Here is a 20,230-nt window from a genome sequence, read left to right as displayed (position 1 = left end):
GGGGGGGGTGGGGGGTGGCCTGTAAACAGGCCTTATCCTAAGGTGAGCTGCCTCAGCTGCGGGCGCTGGGGATGCTTAGCGCTGATTGGTTGGCGCTTACGGTCAATGGCACGCGACTATGGATGTAGTTATAAGAGTCCTCGCGTGCCGCCTTTCAAACTGAACCAACTCTTGAGCATCAAGAGGAAAGATCGAAGAGTCGGCGATTGTTGTTACAGGGCAACACCAACACAGCACAAAAAAATGGACACTGTGTTGGATCCATTCACAGGCTTGGACTCCTTCGCCTCCCCTTATTTCGACGACGATGACTTCTTCACGGACCACTCGTCGAGGGACCACTTGGACACAGACGACTTTTTGGATGAGGACGTCGATTTCCTCACCAATCAAATCCAAGAATATTATAAGGACAGTCGGATATCACAGGACGGAGATTATTGTGACGTTGGCAACTTCTCTTTTTCCTCGTCGTCTTCGACTTTCTCGTACGGATGCGCTGACAGCACCTCGGAACTGTCCCCTCACAGAGACGGTCCCTTGCTGAAGAGGCGGAGACGCATGAGATCCGAAGCGGAGATGCAACAGTTGCGTCAAGCTGCCAACGTCCGGGAGCGACGGAGGATGCAGTCCATTAACGATGCTTTCGAGGGACTGCGATCTCACATTCCTACTCTACCATACGAGAAGAGACTTTCGAAAGTTGACACATTACGTCTGGCAATCGGCTACATAAACTTCCTCGCAGAACTTGTGCAGTCCGACATGCCGATCCGGAACCCACACAGTGATACTTTAAACCAACCTAAAAAGGTCATCATTTGCCACAGAGGAACAAGTATGTATACCATTATTGTATTATTTCATTATTATTATTATTATTATTACTATTATTAAACAACTCTCGCCCGTTTTTTCCAGGATCCCCATCTCCAAATGACCCAGACTACGGTTTGCCTCCTCTCGCCGGACACTCTCTGTCATGGACTGATGAGAAGCAGTTAAAAGATCAGAACATCATTAGGACAGCGAAAGTTTGGACACCAGAGGACCCACGAAAGATGCACTTAAAATCATCCATCAACAACATTGAGAATGAACCCCCCTTTAACTTTATTTCCTAAGGCAGTGCTATTATTATTCTGTATACACATTGTGTACAACTGAATTGTATGGATATATCCATGTTTTGTTTATTTGTAATGTATTATTGTTACTATCTGTGTTTCAGCTATTTAGTCTGAATTGAAGATAAGGCCCCTGGCAATCATTTTGTGTCGTATTTAATTGTTTTATGCTGTAATATATTTTTATAAGTTAATACGGATTGTATGTCAAACAAAACCTATTTTTATACAAACGAAACACGAAAATCGTCTATATTTATACTGATATGATGACTCAATAAATTCGTCTAATATCTCACTCTCATGTGTTCGAATCTTTCAAAGTACCCACAACAGGCCGATATAAAACAATTCCTAGGGCCATATGGACATTACTATTGTTTGTTTGTTTCCTCAAAATATCAAAATGATCCAAAATTAAATTAATTTTGGCAAACATGCATCACATGGTATATATAATTCGAATTGTACAACCAGTATAGCGTCAGTATATGACGATATATCTTGTAGACAGGTCATCTTTTATTCTTTGCCTATGAATAGAGTCAAATCGTGCGATTAACTGTAACTAAAACGTGATTTCTGAATAGATACTTTAATGTGAGGTGTGAAGCCCTGGATATAGTGTAGAACGACAGCTGAAAGATGTCACTATTTATCATTATGGAAATCTGACGGACCCTTGCTGTGACTCTGACAGTTTGGGTGAAAAATAAATAAATAACGAAACAGGAGAGGAAGGAGTATGTTTTAAAGTGTGACTCCAAATTGGTAAAAGAGGCATGACGTTTCCTTTGCCTTGGGCAGTTGGCCTGGGTACACTGCAGGTGCTCCAAGGCAACATTTTCCCGTGGTATCCACTTGTGTTCTATGTACCCAGTTCCAGTCTCTACGTCAGCTCTCGCAGTTATTAAGAGGTAGCCCAAACACATGCCCATGTCCACATGTCCAAAGTAAACTCATGAAGAGCGACTGGAAGCTTATATCATGGATAGACTGAGACTGGAATCACAGGTATTTATTTAATAATCATTTTTAACATCTCAGTTGTTTATTATGTAATGTAGTTTGTTATTGCTTGTTCATTATATCACATTATCAATACATTGTGTACAATCATATCATTAGTGGAAATATTATTATTATTGTATTACATAATTATATGTTTGTTATTATTAACTAATGTTTACAGCTTACCAATGTATTTATTTCCCCATTTTGTTAGTTGTTATCATGTAAGTTTATTATGCGGAGATGACTTTAATTAGTGTCAGCAATATTTCGCAAACTCCATTGTGAACGTCCCTAATGAATTAAATGAAATCTTAACTGATCGACATAATCCAACCTTTCCATGTATTAGCGGCTCATTAAATGCGTTGATTTCTGCTATCCAGGGCGCAGGACTAAAACCATGTAATCCCATTATGCTCATTAGAAAGTCAAATGTTACCAAGTCAGACTTAACTAAGATAAAGGACCCCAGACGTCTTACGGCGATTTCAACTATTTGCCCGTGGTAACATTTCAATTTGATTAAGGGAAGACAAAACTGCTGCTATCATTGTATTTTGGCACATCACGCTAGTGAAAGAGAGTGTTTGAAAACAGGCACAGTACAAAACCCTTAAAGCATCTTTTGGAAGAGCGCCGATGGAGCGGAAGAAAAAGGCTGATGCACTGGATCTTTTCAGGTTTCTGTTTTGTCACTTAGAGGTTTTGGCTTGGCAAAGCTTAAAAGGCGACCATTTATTGCTTGTCCGGTTTATTCCCGTTATTAGCCTATGTGTTCCAACGTCCCACAGACTATTTTGGGAAGTCCGCGACTGTGGATGCCCGTGTGTAGAAAATGATGTTGTGCGGAACACGAATTAGAATAGCCTACTTGTTGCGCGAGCCATTACGCTATAGGTCGATCTCATGTTGTTTTTGCCCAGTCGTGGACATTTCATTAAAAACAAGCTACAAACAAACAGAATTGATAACTGTATAAAAAATGTGATTTTAAATGTGGAGTTTGTCAACGTTTTAGTCATGTTCTGCGTGCGTAAAAAGCAGACATATTTTGCGCTGTGAAATTTTAGCTAAATAAATCTGCTGTCGCCGTCATAAGTTTTTGAGCCCCATGTAGTCCACACCTAATTATTAAAGAAAGTGAAACGATTACGCACGGTGTCAACAATCTTAAAATGCGCACTAAGCTGGGAACGACGCCTATCAAGATTCTCATAAGCCTTAAATCTGTTCATGTTCGGATTATCCCCTGCAAAAATATGGAGGATAAGACTGAAAATCTTTGAGTCTAGTGCATTTTCATTAGTGCATGGCAACAGTGCATCGGGGTGCCAGCTGCCAGCTTGAACAAACACCAGTTGATTCCCCTGTACCCAAACTCTTTAAAGCCTACTAAATCCCCCATGTCCGAGTCGCGTCCCGGGGGTACAGCCTGATCCTCAATGTAACAAATATATCACTAATTATTTGTCCAAAAATATTACCTCGGGAGGGCACAGGCTAACAGGTGCTGGAGAAAGCCAGGCTCATCACGCACCCCGGGTAGGGGGACTTTGTTGCCAAAGTACAGGCTGTCCAGGCGCCCCTAGTTTTACACGGTGCTGAGTCTGCAGATAATTGCCATGATATCTTTATTGCTAGGACTTTAACATCTCCGTCCCTGTCGAGTTTCTCCTCGATGCACCTGGTATTTCAAACTTGTTCTTTTTGTGCGCCTGGGTCCTGGACAGCAGCTGCTTAAAACAAGCAAAGAGGGAGGCCCGTCTCCGTCTACAACGTCTCCAAGACGTGTTGGCATGGTTGTCTTGTCTTTAACGTACCATTAGCCTTTGTGTTGACACAATATGGGCACAGTAAAGCATGACGTGCGTTATAATAAAACACATTTTCAATGATCCACCCGGATTTAGGGCGCCAACGCGAGCCAGCCGACAGTATTGTTTTGTCCTCCCAAGTCCACGGGCAATAGACGCATTGCTGTGTCTTGATCAAGCCATTAAATTTATGTCCACCAATTTTTCACGTGCAGAAAAAGGAGCCGAGTGCTGCCTTCTAAGCACATTGATTTCCCCGCCATCACCTGGCGCTCGGTTTAGAGGGAAGGGTAATGCGAGGCGCTTCGTCAAGTGACTCCGTTAACATAAGGCCCTCACCATCCTGCTCCATTGTTTCGTCTTGTTAATAACTCATTACCCGGATTTAACAAATCCTCCATTGCATATGTTTGGTGTCTCCATATTTTGATCCGTACGATTAAGCAGATGTTACGATTGAAAACTGAAAAGTCCAAGGCTACTCATGTCTGAAAGGAGAAGCGCGGTCTCCGCGCGGGCCTAACAAAGAGCCTTGGAGATCTTCAGACAGACATTTACGACCAATAAACAGACTTCAACCTGCTCTATTTCAGCCATTGTGTCGTTTTTGAATAATTAAGGTTAATAAGAATAGGTTTGTACACTTTGAATGCCAGGACCTCAGGTGCGGGGTGACATGATGAATGATGTGCCTCATTTTTGCCAAGCTTGAGAGCCCTTCTCTTGGACCTTCAAGCTGATTGAAAATATTGTCATTTCTTTAATTCACAGCATTACTTTCATTCAGGACAAAGCCGGGTGATGAAAAGCTTATGTTGTAATGAAACACACTACGTGGTGGCTGCGCTGCCTCAGAAAAGAAAGAGCGAGTCAATGCCCGGGCGCGCTTGGGTTTGTGCGCACGTAGTCTACTCCATCTAAATCAAATAAAGGGAACCTTTCCAACTTTTAAAAGACCACGTTTTACCTTTATTATGTATCCATTAAGCATATGGTGCGAAAGCAGCAGCCTTTGTACTGACGAAACCCTCGACAGAGCAACCGGTGTCTATTGCGAATCATTTAACTTCTTAGCAGCCAAACAGGATCCAGGGAAACAAGTGCACAAAAGCGCGCACGCGTGCAAGACTTTTAAGAAAAAGAAAATATTGTTCAATTGCGCATAAAAGGAGAGAACGACCGCCTTAGACATCACCGCATTCTACTTTGTAACAAAAGACGCCAGTTACCTCCAGAAAAAATACTCTTATGCCATGACATTGGACCATGGAAAATAAAATATCACCAAGGCAAGCTGGGGTTTTGCGCACGGGATGCCCGGCTAACAAGAGCGAAATGGGTAGCTGGCAGAGTTTGCTCCTCTGAAGGTGGCCTCCCTCTCTTCACCCCAAAGCTTGAATCCACTTGCAGCACAAGACTTGCCTTAAGATTTTTATTTTCTTGACTCACTTTTTTCTATGAGGATTCTTTATGCACTTAATGTGCTTCTTTAGAAATGTTTAGATGAAAGTGCTCTGTTTTACAGTATCTCATTAAATCTTAATAAATTACTAAAATGAAAACCTAGGAAAGCTAAATTATTTTTTACCTTGTAATTAACAGCCCATCTATGCAAAGTAAAATTATACATATACTTAAACATTAAAAGAACATTATAACCTCAAGTATTATTATTATTAATATCTGAAGATCGTGATTATCATCATTTTTTAGTAATAGTTTTGTACATTATGACATCACGATGGTTTATCGATGCACAGCAATTCAATGAATGGTAGGCTACTGGTGTTTTTCCAAGTCACGGTCAAAGCAAACTTCAAGAAGATTTGCGCAAAAAAGCCAAACAGTTACTTTAGAAGCCATAGCTGACCGTACAAAACTTGAATTTGCCTAGTAGTGGTAATCTAGGCAAAAAAGAAAAATAAATCGTTGAACTTTAAACTCAAAACACAAGGTTCACGACTAGCCACAATAGTATCTCTGGTGCGTTATAATAACAATTCAGATTGGTCGCCCTACACCAGGGACAGCTGGCTTTGCTTGGCCATGGAACCCCATACCACCCTTGGTGGACCATACACAACGACACTGACCTTACCGCGGGGGAAGCCAAAATGTGCCTTTGACTGAATTAGCCTCAAAGACGTCTTGCTATGATCTTTGTTCGCCACAGAATGGACTGAATATTGTTCTTAATATGAGAGGCATTGTATCCAGCTTTTGCGTGCCCCATATGAAATATTACTGCTCCTTTATTCAAATTCTCGTATTTCAAGGCAGGCATGTAGTTACCGTATGCGGTTTTGTGTCAGTGCTAAGATATCCAGACCCTGCCTGTCACTTCATTTCAATGCCTGGATCCCATACTTTTATTAATGTTTTCTGCTTTGTTCGAACCCATGGCCAAGGAAATAGTTCTTCAAGGAATAAGGGCTTAGAAACTTGAAAAATTCGGTTAACATATCAATACACTCCATTCCGCAAGGCGTGCAACAGTTCCATAAATAAATGATCGAATCGTGCAAATCATGCAAATACTTTGTGTTAGTAATTTTCGTAGCATATTTTTAAAGCCGTGTTTTATTTAGTTTTTTTTTTTTTTTTTTTACATGACAAAAATGAAATGTAAAATTTGGCTTAAAAAGGTTCTATTTTTCACTGGTTACAGTTTTCCCTTTTTCCCTAACAGCAACTACTTTTCTAATTTTCCAAAAGAGTCAGCGTTCTGCCTATGAGAAGGGAACAGCTTCGCGTTGATAATTGATCCAGTTTTTTATTCAGACTTCTACCTTCCGCAAAGAGACAGAAAAGTCGGGCTAAAATGTGATAAATTACAAATATGCAAATTTCATTCAGTGGCGTTTGTAAGTGTGTCTATCTGAAAGTGAATAAGGCCTTGCAGTCAGTCTGCGCGCACTCGGGGAGCTCGGGACCCCAGGGCGCGGATCAAAGCGCCCCATTCTTTTTCATCCCCGGTATTCTCCCACAAACGATTTCGATACAATATGTTTCCATGATGCACGTCATGTGCCTGGGACGCAGAACTCGTTGCATCTTTGCACAATGCGTCGACCGCCTTTTGTTCGACAGGATGGACTTGAGAGGGTTTTCCCCCTAGTTGCCAGGTTTCTAAAGTGTAAAAGCATGCATCATTTTTCACCAGGTCTCGTTTTAATATTCACAAAAGGAAATCTATGAAAACAGACCTTTCAGTTGTTCGCTGGCATGAACCTCACTGCTGTCCAACTGATTTCTCCTATTATAAGCATTTCTCAGCGGGGAGGTATTTGCAACACAAATGCACCTGTAACACACACACACACACACACACACACACACACACACACACACACACAACAGCATATTTAGAGTAAAGACGTCCAGCTTTATGTCATTAATGCATAATTTCTCAAAACAATAAATAAAATCTATAAATAAATAAAAAATAATCTCTTGATAATCTCTGAGATTAAAAAATGGACTATATTATTTTAATTAATTGCTTGCATTATTATTATTTCTTTATTTTTTAAGCATCCAAGTACCCTTGGTAACCCCGGCACTCCGAAAAACTTTCAATTCTCCATTCCTCAATTGTTTTCCAGCTTTGAATGAACTGATAGCTGTGGCAGAGGGGAAGAAAAAGTGTAAAACAGCAGCTCAGTGCAATTTGACCATAAGTTTAGAGTGATTGGCTGAAATGGCCTTGGGCCAGAGCTGGGAAAGCTTCCAGGCCAGGCTCCCATTAACCCTCTATGGTGAAACTCTGCTGGAATCCAACACACCAGCCATCGCCATTTATCCACCAACTAATGAAACTAATTAATTTCTGGAGTTCAGCTAAAATTCCACTTTGTTGTTTTACAACCTGAGCCTGAAACCCTGTGAAAGTAGCAAACATCTTTAGTGCGATACCCCCTGCTGAGATTGTTTTAGCTAATGATATATATCTGACATCTTATAGTAGTTTCTATGGTAACAGGGCTGCAAGCAGTTTGGACCATGCTGGTCTGTTCAGTAGCACAGCAGTATGGAAAAGTTGTTTTGTGTCTCTGGCAATGGACCAGTTAGTGGAAGATTACAAGGAATTAGGCCATAATCACATAATCCCTGAGAAAAGGGTCACGGCACAGGCTGATCAAGTCATAACCCAATAACCATCCGTTGTACATGACAGATAGTTAAAGGAGAAATTGATAATTGATTCTAAGCTTGTCCCTGAGGGTCAGTGGGGTCTGAAGAGATCAGAATTCGGAGAACAGCTCTGCAGGGGTTTGCCACAGAGCGACACTGTTTATACAGAACACTACAGCTACCAGCCAAACCACTCTGTTCTACAGATTTAGAAGGTCAATGGTACTGTTTATCACTTCATACTAAAGCTTAGAGTAAAATGAACTGTGTTTGATTTTTTCAAAGCGCATACAAAATGTAAAAGTAGAGCCCATTTCATATGATCATTTATTCTGTACAGTGTGAAGAAGCGAAATAAAGACCGAGCAAAAGCGATGGGGGCAGAGCAAAACTAAAGACTGAAATGGGTTTGAGAGCCAAGATCTTATTGTTCGGCTTCACAGCCATTGAGATCGCCTCCAAAGCTGTGCATTCCGCTGGTTTTGTGCTGTATGCGGCATGCGGAAAGCGAAAGACCATTCTTGGAGCACTCTTTACTGTGGCAGAAGAATGCATACTGTTACTCATGTCTGCACCTCTCCAACAGCATTCAGGCTTAAGAGCTGCAGTAGACTGAGCCCATTCACAGCACAGTCAATTACAGTCAGTTAAAGTCACGATAGCCTTTGTTTTCTCTTAATGGGAGCTCTGTGTGGCTTCACTATGGGAGAAATCTAATGAATTTACTTAAAGAGATTTGAAGTTTTCTCTTTGCTTTGCTTGAAAGCATGCCAAGCAAGTTCAAACGCACTGTACAGTGCCGTGATATCTTCACTGACAAAATGAATGGACTTTTCTTCAAAGCTACGAAATAGGAATTGCTGTACATATGCTTTATTAGTACGAGAAACTGATGGATCAATATCCTTAAATATAATAATAAGACTATGAGTTCAATCTAACTAGGTGTTTCCTTTTTTAGATATAAACTATTAATACACAATTAAAACAATGTTGTTATTGATGTACAAATATATTTTTTGAATAAATCTCATCGCCATATTGCATAATATCTTTGACTGCTCCTCAACTCTATGATTTTATTTCTGATTTATAAAGAAGTTTCATTACATCATCAAGTTTTGAAATGACAAAAACAAGCTGTGCACAGACTAAGCCATTTCTGTTTTAAATGTGATTTGAACTTCAAAAAACCTAGGGTGGTTGCCTCTTGAAAAGGGAGAAAGAACTCCAGTTTATACTTCTTCATCTTCCTCATCTGCCACGCTCAACTTGGGATCTGCAATTACATAAAACACTTAATTAGCAAATAGCTTCACAATGCCAAGAAAATCAAAATTAATCTTTGACATGAAATCAACATCTAAAATACACCAAACAAGTTGGCTTTCACAAAATAAAGCCCAAAATGAATAGTTTTATTTTAAATTAAGTCAAGATAGTGCATAGTATTACCAGGCATATATCACTAGTAAATCATACATTTCATTCATATTAGAGCACTTATACATTGGGATGCACAAACTGTGGTTTTAACCATCCCAAGTCATTTTTTGTACCAATCAAGTGAATGTGAGTACTGCCCATGGGAGGGGCAACATGACATTTCCCTGGCCGCTTCAAAACAGGTCACGGACCCTCCATAGACACCAAGGCGGTGGGAGGGAGAACTGAACCACACCGTGTAACCGAATCAAACCAGTGGTTACCCCTTTTCAGCCCACTGGAATAGCCATAACAATACCATTCACTTTGCAGCAGAGAAGACATGCTCCTTTGAGACTGACTGAGAGGCTTTTTATCAACTGCAGGGCTTTGTAGCCTTTTAAAGAAATAAAAACAGAGAGGGAGAAAGAGAGAGCTCATTTTGAAAGATGTGTATTTTCCACATTTTATTTTATTTTATTGGGTGTGGCTCTAAATATAAGCTAAAAGGGTCTTAATAATGGCAGATGACAGAATATGCAGTTTTACGTGCAAGCTCAGGACTGCCCTAGTGCTGACCTAGGCCTTTCAGGTTGCTTGAACACATCAGAATTGCCATTGTTGAGGTTGATTAATTGAGTCTGATAAGTTACCATGAATGAAGATTGTTATAGTGTTTAATGTGGTGGGCCTGGGTTTGTAAATGCCTCTTTCAAATAGTTCTGCAGAAAAGCATATGGGCCAGACGTATTCATGAACAAAAAGAAAGAAAAAGCCAAAATTTATTATGGTTGTGTCCAAGCAGTCTTGTCCCCGTTCTTTTGATCATTTGCCGAATGACTTTGAAGCCATGCACTTGCCATATTAAAAAGGGAACATTTAAATCTTTTAGAAAAAAAGGGATATTTTACCATTCTGCTTAAGCTTTACTCTCTTTGACAGTGTTCGCAATGTGGTTAAAAAGTTTAATACTTAGTTTATTAAAATAAAAAATGTGAAAATTTTTCCTTAGTCAAACATATTTTCATTTACATCTGATTATTCCTAGAAGACAATATTCATATTTAAAACAGACAGGCAGCCTTAGCTTACATGTCCAAACAAGAGCTTGTAAAAGTGCGTTTGCCATAAAAGCTTGAAATTATTCACACCAACTTAGATTGGTGACACACTGAATAAACATAATCTGCTGTGTGACAACAATGTTTGCCAACTCTTTCCAAGTGTCAAGACCCTCAGTAGCCGGTGCCTTATCTCCAGTGTCTCAATTATTGTGTGTCAGTGGTGATGTATGGACCAGATTCCCGTGGTTTAGACAGAGGCCAGCTAGCAGTTGTAGAGGTCACTGGCCAGGCCCTCTGGACAGAGGACCAGTGACCCCCTTCATGCTGACCCACTATAAACTACTGCAATGGCCTGTAGACATCTCTATCCATCCAGAGCCAAGGCTGCAAGTACAAGGCTTTTTTCAAGTACTTAAGCAAATATGCAGAGGGTTAGACATAATGTAAAAGCCAAATACAGAAATATGTTTACAATTTAAAATAAATGTTTTCTATTGAATATATTTTCATATGTAATTTATTCCTGTGATAGCAAAATTGCACTAATTTAATTTAAGAATATACTCCAGTCTTCAGTGTCACATGATCCTTCATTCTAATATGCTGATTTTGTGCTCAAGAAAAGTCTCTTTTGAGCAATTTAATGCATGAATAAAAGCATTCATTCCTTTAAGAAAATCTTAATTAAATAATTTAAAAAATAATCTAATATAAAAGTGTATTTATTACAATATCACATTCATTCTAAGTGTATAAATCAATATACTGCTAAAAGGAGAACCAATGCAGAACCAACGACACATCTATTGTCTATGATTACTGGCCTGTTGAAATCCACCGAAAGGACAGCGGTGTAATCTGGCCAGATTGATTAGTTAGCTTCTGTGCATCAGATATTTGTGTCTGAGAGCTTCTATATTGACAGAGGGTATTAAGTCTTTCAGTTATCTGGCCAAGTCATGCCTGCTAAGCTCATTAACCTAGATCCCAATCATCAGAAAGTCAATAATAGGCAAAAGAGAGATTAAAAAGTAGCTGAGGCAAGACAACTCTCTCCATCATTTCTCATTCCTGCTCCTCATGTGTCACTGCCAATATGATAGTAGCGCACAAGGCAGCCTTTCAGAGTGATGGACATGTTTGGTCAAATCAATATCTTTGAACACGTTATGAACATGTTTTTTTGATGTGGTCAGTTTGAGGACAGGTTAAAGTAGATGTTTTAGTTACTGGTCTGTGTTGTTATGTCTTTCAGGTGGTCATGCACTAACCTAATCCAGAAATAGCATCTGCTCCTCTTACACTCTGTAGGCCGATGTCCATCTTCTGCTGGCCTCCAGCACCTATACGTGGCTTAAATCAGAGGGATATTTAAGCTACAAGTCCATCACACCAAAACCAGTAAAGTTGTCAGTTGAAAGGTTTCTTACCAAAGGAGCCATATTACTATAGCCCAGCCTTTTAAAAGTACTGTCTGCTGGACTCTTCTGCCGTGGTGAGCAAGGAGCATCCATCTGCAAGAAAAAGACATCTGAAATATCTCCAGTTTTCATACACATGTTGGTTTCACTTTATTTGTGAGGACATCTCATAGATGCAACTGTTTGTATACAGAGGTCATGATATTTGCTAAACTCCAACCCAAACTCTAAACCTTCACAAATCTGTTGACATCATGAAAACATTATATCAACCTTTTATTTAACGAGGGCCACTTCAAATGTCCACTAAGTAAATTTCCAACATAATTCACTATATATCGTTAAGGGCATTTAAAAAAAAAGTTTGGGTAACACTTTAGTTTATGGACCAATTTTCACCATCAAGTAGCTGCTAATTAGCATGCATAATACTAGTATAATGGATGTTTATAAGTACTTATAAACACATATTAATGCCTTATTCTGCATGACCATATTTTAGATACCTTAACCTTACGCCATACCTAAACTTAACAAATAGCTTACTAAATACAGAGTCCTGGCATGAAACTCTAGATGGCGCAGTCCGATAGGTCTAACTCAATCTGACCTAATGACATCATTATCACATGGCACAGCTGATTGGTTCTCCCCTGTATTGGTAGCCAATGAGCTCGCTGCTCAGCAATCAAATATATGACTAGTGCTTGCTGTAGCAGTTGCAGCTTGCTTCAGAAACCCTCCACCTTCCCCAGCTCCACATGTATAGATCTGCTACGAGGTGATTCATGTATGCTATATGGGGGTTATTTCATGTATGTTATATTTGCAGCAGCAATATTTCTTACATGCTCACAGCAGCATGTTGTGGATGTATTAGCAGTAGCAAGTCTCTGTACTTGCTCTGCCGCAGCAGCAGCAGCGTAGCAGATCTATTCCGCCAAGACCAAATACATTAACATTGTCATGTACATTACATTACCATACCAATCCCTCCGAGAGTTGTCATGACAGAACTATTAATAAGCAGCAAGTTATGAATCGGTCCCCAAACTAAAGTGTAACCAAATTTGGTCCTCACAAGTACCTGTACACAAACACACAATTACTTGGCCAATCTAAAGGCAGAAATATCGTAGACTTACACTGTTTTATAGTTAATCATAAATACTACAGACAAATCAAAATCCACACACTAACAGAAAACTTTGCGATTTTACAATGAACAAAATACATGTATTTGCTATATTTATATTTTCATTTTACATCCCCAGATGTCCCCAAATGGAGGATTTGTCAGATTTAGCTAACTTCTCGGGACAAATTTATTCCCCAAAATTATAGTGAAGTAACATGTACTGTATGTATACTATCATTCAAAATTCTGGGTTCAGTAAGCGATTTCTTTAAAAAAAAAAATTATACTTTTACTCAGCATGGACACATTAATGTTTCAAAAAAAATCTTTTAATTAAATTATTTGTTATGTTATGATATTTGTTATGAATCATTTATTAAATGATTCAATGTTTTGAATTTCTATTCATCAAAGAATCTTTAAAAAAGCGATAGCAGTTTCCACAAAAATATTAATCAGCAACTTTAAGCAACAGTTTTTAACATTGATAATCATAAGAAATATTACTTGAGCACCAAATCAAATGATTTCTGAAGGATCATGTGGAGCAATGGCTGCTCAAAATTTAGCTTTGCCATGACAAGAATAAATTACATTTTAAAATGTATTAAAACAGAAAACAGTTATTTTAAATTATAATAATATTTCACAATATTATACTGTTTTTACTGTATTTTTTATCAAATAGATTCAGCTTTGGTGAGCATTAGATATTTTTTTTGAAAAAATATTTAAAAAGACCCACCAAAATTTTGAATGTTTGTATACATGATACAAATACAATATACAGTATAAAGTGGCAAACATTGGGTATATGTCCTTTTTAAGACGTTCTAAGCTATTTTCATGTGCATTATTTGTGTAATAAATGACATCCGGCACAGGCAGGCCTCAACGAGGTGATCTGACTTGCATTTGTCCTCCTGGTAAATGGGGTGTGGGGTGCAGCGCAAAACAAAAACAAAACATATGCATCAGCCTTCACAAATTGAGGCCAGAGATGAGGGGCTTAATGTGCGCGCACCTGTTAAAGTCTGTTCTGGGTTAACCTCTACAGTATATGTGCTCTGTGTGTGTGCGAGACAGGCCACAGGTGCGGATTTCATTAAGGGTTACATGATTAAAGCTCCTGCCCTCTTTCAGTGTGGTAAGATCGGCTTTGATGAAGAAAAATACATGTTTTGGTGTAAATATCATGGTAGGGCATATTTATTCAAAGTGGACAAAACTGTAGCACTCTCAGCGACTGACCGCAAAGCTGACTGAGGCGTTGTGCAGAATGGCTTCCTGCCGCTGCAATGTCTGCCGTAAGAACATCTCATCCTTGATGGCATGGAAACTTAAGAGAGAAATAGTCAATGTGGAACAGCTCATGGAGTCAATTGAAAAAGCAATTAGAGTTACAAAGTGTACCTCTGTCTTAAAATCTCAAACTTCTTTTCCCACACCTGATTGGACATGCACAACTGCTTACTGAGCCTGATAACATTAAGAAATGATAAGAACAACAGAGGGAAGTGGAAAGAACAAGTACTGTACTCTTTTAACATTTTATTATACCTTTCGATCTCCTTTTTCTGCATTGCTTCAGTCTGTCTATGTTCTTTTATTTTTTGAACCAACTCTGTATCCCCAGCAAGCTGAAGGAAAAATAATGCTAAAATTCAGATATGTTTACGCATGAATGTAGTTCCACTTGAACAAAGTGAAGGGTACCTCCATGGTTGTATTTTCAGCTGGTTTCTGCTTCTCAAGCTCCTTGTCAATGGCTGCTTTCTGACAACAGAAGAATCGCAAAACACATCCTAAAATTTCAATGCTGCATTACTGTATAGAATGTGTATGTCAATAAAGGAATACAAATAAATGTTACTTTTGTTTTTTTGTGTTTTCATTACTGTACAACCCAAAAATCTGTCATCATTTACTCGTCCTCATGTTGTTCCAAACCGGTATTAGTTATTTTTTTCTATGTAACACAAAAGAAGATATTTTGAGAAGTGTCTCAGTGTCTTTTTTGCCCATATAATGAATGTCAATAGGGTCCAAATAGCATCTTTTGTGTTTCAAAGAAGAAAGAAAGTTTAAAGCAGGTTTAGACCAAGATGATGAGTCAATAATAATTTTCACTTTTGGGTGAACTATCCCTTTAAGTCACTGAATCTGGCAACAAGTTTCATGTGCCGGTACACCTCAGCTCTGAAGAAAGGAAATAGCTTTGGAGCTTTATCTGTTTTCCCAATGGAGATTTAAATGGAGGGCCATATTCTGTGTCATTATATCAATCCGTCGCTCACAAAGGATCATTTTAACACCAAATGTCCACTTTGTGTGGCATGTCCAATCAAGGCCCGACACAGCTTTGTGGAATGTCATGTTGGCTGATTGAGTGCGTACGTTCAGAGCAGTGTGAAGGTCAGGTCACCTCAGGTCAGCTCGGACATCCACTTTTCCACCCGTGTTCCCACAAAAAAGCCTAACAGAACGTGGGAGTCCCTTTTTAAGTTTCTCTTGGTAAGAGTGGGTTCAGAGTGTGTTGTTAGTCTAACCCAACACAGAAAGGATGTCAGTCTACCCTTTTTCTTTCATCCAACCCAAAGAAAGATTGTTCAAAGAGCCATTGTGTGCAAAAAGGAGTAGGTGTTGATTTGTGACAATATGATAGTGAGATGCATAAGGCCTCTGAAGTCCTCTGCTTTGAGAACAGACACTAATGAAGGCATGCTACACTTCAGTCGGTTTCCTTACTAGTTTGATGGATGCAGGACGCACATTTACAGTTTAGACATAAATTACAGATCATTCAACCAAAGAACAACCTTGTGAGAAGTTTTGATAGATTCCATGTACCACTCAAAAGTTTAAAGTATCTTGAATTGTATGAAATATCTTAATGAAGAACAGTATTATTGTGAAAGATTTATTCAATATAAGATAGCTGTTTGTATTTTTATATATTTTAAAATTTAATTTATTCTTGTGATGGCAAAGCTTAATTTTCATCAATCAATACTCCAGTCTTCAGAGTCACATGATCCTTCAGAAATCATTCTAATATGCTGATTTGGAGCTCAATAAATATGTATTATTATTATCAATGTTGAAAACAGTTGCTTAATATTTTTGTGGAAAGTGTGATACATTTTTTTCAGGACTCTTTGATGAATAATAAGTTAAAAAAACAGCATTTTTATCTTTATTTTAAATTAATTTGTTTACTGTTTTATTAAAGAAATAGAAATATTTTGTAACATTATAAATCCCTTGAAAGTCACTTTTGAACAATTTAATACATTCTTGTTGAATAAACATTAATTTCTCAAATACATTTTTTTACTGATCCTAAATGTTTGAAAGGTAATGTGTATTTGGGTAAGATTTTTTTTTCTAAAATGACCTGATTTTGAAATATAGTATTTCTAATCATTCAAGCACAGACCCTACGTTTATAGATCTATTGTTTGCCAAGGTAAATAAATCAAACTGTTTGCGCATTGTATGTAAGTCACTGTCTATAGAGGGCCAGGCACACGCCAGTTAAGATCAAGGCTTGGGCGTTATAAAAAAAAGATAAGAGTTCCACACATTTCCATAATAACTAGCCACTACAGTGGCCAAGCTCATTGTAAGGGTGCCCTTTATGAAGTGGACTTTAAACCGGGCTCATTGTCCACTTCTATTCAGCTGTACCCCATCACCCACTCCAGCCTGTCACTGTGTTGTATCAGCTGCATGCCACATTCCACCCTCTGCTAGGCGCTGACCGCCTCCTCGGCCGCCTCTATGCGGTCACCATGTTGACAGAGTCATCGTCCTGACACCCCCCCCCCCAACTCTAACCTCACCCTTCCCATCCAACAGAGCCTTAAAAAGCCATGAACAAGCAAATAAAAAAGGGGAAGCATATGTAAGAAGCCTGGATGCTATAGCCACTTTTAGGATCAGCTTCATATAAGCTAATATCATATAGTGTGTTCATTAAAAGGTATGTAAGATTCAGTGGCGGCTCGTCGGTGGAGGCAGGGGAGGCACAGCTTCCCCATAATTTTGAGGTGAAAATGGGAGGAGGACGATTTAATGTTAATAAAATTCACAATTCATTTCAGTTCATGTCTCATAATGTGTATTTTTTGTTTGTAATTTCACAGTTGTAATACCATAACGTGAAAGCGCCCCTTTTCTATCGCGGATGTGTCGAATCTGCTGATGTAATTGCAACCGCTAATGATAGAGAAGGGTAGGGGGAGGCCGGGGGAGAGGCGAGCTCTCGTGCCTCCGTTGGTAAAAAAAAATTTGCCAATCACCATCGAGTGTTCACTTTCAGCGCTGAGGAGTGTTGAGAAAAGAAACCTCATAGAGGAGGCTAGCCTCCCTTCTGATATCAACCAAGCATCATAGAGACGTAAATTACATGATAATAGTTTGAACGTCTCCCGCTGCGCTGTTAATGTACCAAGTACTTATGATGAGTAGCGATATTGAATATTTGATCGCCAACAGATTTACCAAGCTGTCATTCAAACAGTATACAAATTTAGGGAAAACAGCCTAAACTGGATATAGGCTACAGCAGTCGGCTTAATTAAATGGCGCAACAGGCAGCTCTCTTTTAACACAGACTTTTAAGAAGGGATGGATGTTTGCTTCAAGTGATAGGCCAGGTAAGTGAAATTATATTATCTTGCTGTATGTATGTCATTTTCTTTACGTTTCCTGACTAAAAGCAACCAAAAAGCAATGTTAAAGTGGTTAAGCAAATTATAATAATAATAATCGGCAGGGATCCCAGACCAATACAATTAGTGTGCCTCCTCTATTTTAAAACCTACGAGCTGTCACTGGTAATATTAGCACTGGATATAAAAATGTATGTGTGTGTGTGTATGTATATATATTACAGTATGCAATAACTGTAATATTGCATACTATATAATATATAATAATAAATATAAATATAATAATATATAATATTGCTAAATATTTTTTACAACTTAAAATAACTGTTTTCTATTTTTAATATATTTTAAAATGTAATTTATTCCTGTGATGACAAAGCTGATTTTGTCAATGTTATCAATGCTGAAAACAGTTGTTCCACTTCAGGGTTTTTTTTCTGGAAACTGTGATACATATACAATGTACATACATTTTTTTCAGGATATTTTGATGAACAGAAAGTTCAAAAGAAATATATTCCCTGTCTCTTTTGAACAATTGAATGCATCCTAATCGAATTTCTTTCAAAAACTTTTTACTGCCTCTAAACTTTTATCAAATAAAATCTTACTGACGGTAGTGTACATAAACATAAATAGCTTGAATTGTGAATTTCCTTGAGTTAGCAAGGTTATCATTCACATCTGTGACAGAAAAAGCATTTTTGATGTATTTTCAATGAAAAAGAAAAAGATCTGCACTTGAAGAAGGGAGAGGGGGGCTGCCATCCATCACTCAGGGCTGTTAATGAATGCATTTCACTGTTGGTACGGGTTGAATTTTAACCGCAGACTCATGGCTAAAATCGATATGACTTAGACACTGCGTGTGCACCTTATCCTCTGTCTTTGCTTTAGGACACTGATGTCTGGGGTAATGGAGAGAGCGTCCACTGGTCAAGGGTTCAAGACCTCCAAACATCCTGAGATAGATAGGACTCATGTCAAGTCCGTGCCGTATCTGAGCACGCATTCAGCTGGGTCTCATACTCACCTCCTTCATGCGTGAGGCTTCAATGCATGCAATTTCTTTCTCCATTTCCTCTTTTAACTGTTTTATCTGCAAAGGATAATATATATTTTTTTAAATCACAAACGAGAGTGGACAGTAGGCGAGACTTCATGTTGTTTGTTTATTTGCAACCATCCAAAAGATTCTTGGATATTTAGGAGTATTTACAACTAGGTTAAAACTTCAGAAGTGGTCAGCCAATAGTGCTGTTGACAAGTGCAGTTGGGTGGTTCATTTGGGTGTCTTTTCACAGCTGCGCTTCACACTCCACTCTGGCCTGGGCTTCAGCCTCTCATTATAGGTCTTTCCTGCAGCCTTCTGGCTATAGAAACTAATTTTCTGCTCCATTGATCAAAGTCACCAAAATAAAGTGGAGAAAAACTTAATTTTTTCAAAACGTTATTTCTTCACTTTACATTTTTATGCATAACCACCATGCTAGACCTTAACATTGAGTTTGTCAGTCACAGCACAAAGGGGTGGCTCAACAAAGGGTGCAAGACTGAAAAGAGGCCAGTCTAAACTGCTACACTAAATATGGATAATCCTTTTCTCCCGGTAGCTCAAACAACATTAAGGAGGTCTTCATTAGTGGTTTTATCCAGGTCTTCTACATGGAGTGTGTTTGGCCACCACCTGCTCCATTAGTCTCTTTCCTGGCCCTACCAGGTTGTGTGTCCACTCAGTATTATGTGAAGAGCCGGAAGAATATTACTGATCTGAAACTAATATGCCTCTATTATAAAACACTTTTAAAAAACAAATAAATAAATAAAAGAAAGAAAGAAAAACAAAGAAAGAAAAGATAAAAAAATCTAAATATTAAATCATACAAAACAAATTAAAATTAAAGAATGTCTTCTTTACAACAAAAAAAACGATCTGTACTGCAGAACTTGAGTTTGTTTTATCCATTTCAAAAATTAATTTTCAGTAGTAAGCTTTCTAGCAATTTACCATGTCTTTTTTATTTTAAAATAAATAAATAAATGATTTAAAGCAATTTAAAGTGTTTTCATTCCAATGAATGCAACATAAGTAACTAAAAACTGTACAGTATATCTGTATATTCAATTATGCATATGAGCATAATAGGAATATATTCAATACATATTGAAAATATTCATAGAAAAAAACTTATTTATTGAAATAAAAAAATGTGCATTGCAGAACATAATTTATTAATTTTAATAAATGTATTAATTTCAACAATTCATTTTCAGTGGTGAGCTTTCTAGTAATCAAATCACTGTCATCAAAAATGCATTTATTAGTCATCTATACACATACATATGCATATATATATATATATATATATATATATATATATATATATATATATATATATATATATGTGTGTGTGTGT

At 38.2% G+C, this 20,230-nt stretch overlaps 2 protein-coding genes across 2 annotated transcripts in view; one reads left to right on the top strand and one right to left on the bottom strand.

Moving 5' to 3' along the window:
* The first annotated feature begins 178 nt into the window (after positions 1–178).
* ptf1a (pancreas associated transcription factor 1a) lies at positions 179–1,124 on the top strand. Its single transcript, XM_016273789.1, has 2 exons — positions 179–838; positions 922–1,124. Exons 1-2 carry the CDS (start codon positions 244–246, stop codon positions 1,122–1,124), a joined length of 798 nt encoding a protein of 265 aa, XP_016129275.1. The 5' UTR covers positions 179–243.
* Positions 1,125–9,285: 8,161 nt separating this feature from the next.
* cunh10orf67 (chromosome unknown C10orf67 homolog) overlaps positions 9,286–20,230 on the bottom strand; it is a 26,670-nt gene continuing 15,725 nt past the window's right edge. Inside the window, exons 10-16 of the mRNA XM_016273162.1 lie at positions 14,854–14,913; positions 14,698–14,777; positions 14,551–14,616; positions 14,389–14,476; positions 12,009–12,092; positions 11,850–11,931; positions 9,286–9,368 (exon numbers count right to left, since the gene is read on the bottom strand). Coding sequence (XP_016128648.1) covers positions 9,325–9,368; positions 11,850–11,931; positions 12,009–12,092; positions 14,389–14,476; positions 14,551–14,616; positions 14,698–14,777; positions 14,854–14,913 — 504 coding nt within the window. The 3' untranslated portion in view covers positions 9,286–9,324. The remainder of the gene's footprint in view (positions 9,369–11,849; positions 11,932–12,008; positions 12,093–14,388; positions 14,477–14,550; positions 14,617–14,697; positions 14,778–14,853; positions 14,914–20,230) is intronic.

Source organism: Sinocyclocheilus grahami, unplaced genomic scaffold (assembly GCF_001515645.1).
Source record: "Sinocyclocheilus grahami isolate Dianchi unplaced genomic scaffold, SAMN03320097.WGS_v1.1 scaffold5.1, whole genome shotgun sequence".
Lineage (NCBI taxonomy): Eukaryota > Metazoa > Chordata > Actinopteri > Cypriniformes > Cyprinidae > Sinocyclocheilus > Sinocyclocheilus grahami.
This window is presented reverse-complemented; position numbering and strand designations above follow the sequence as displayed.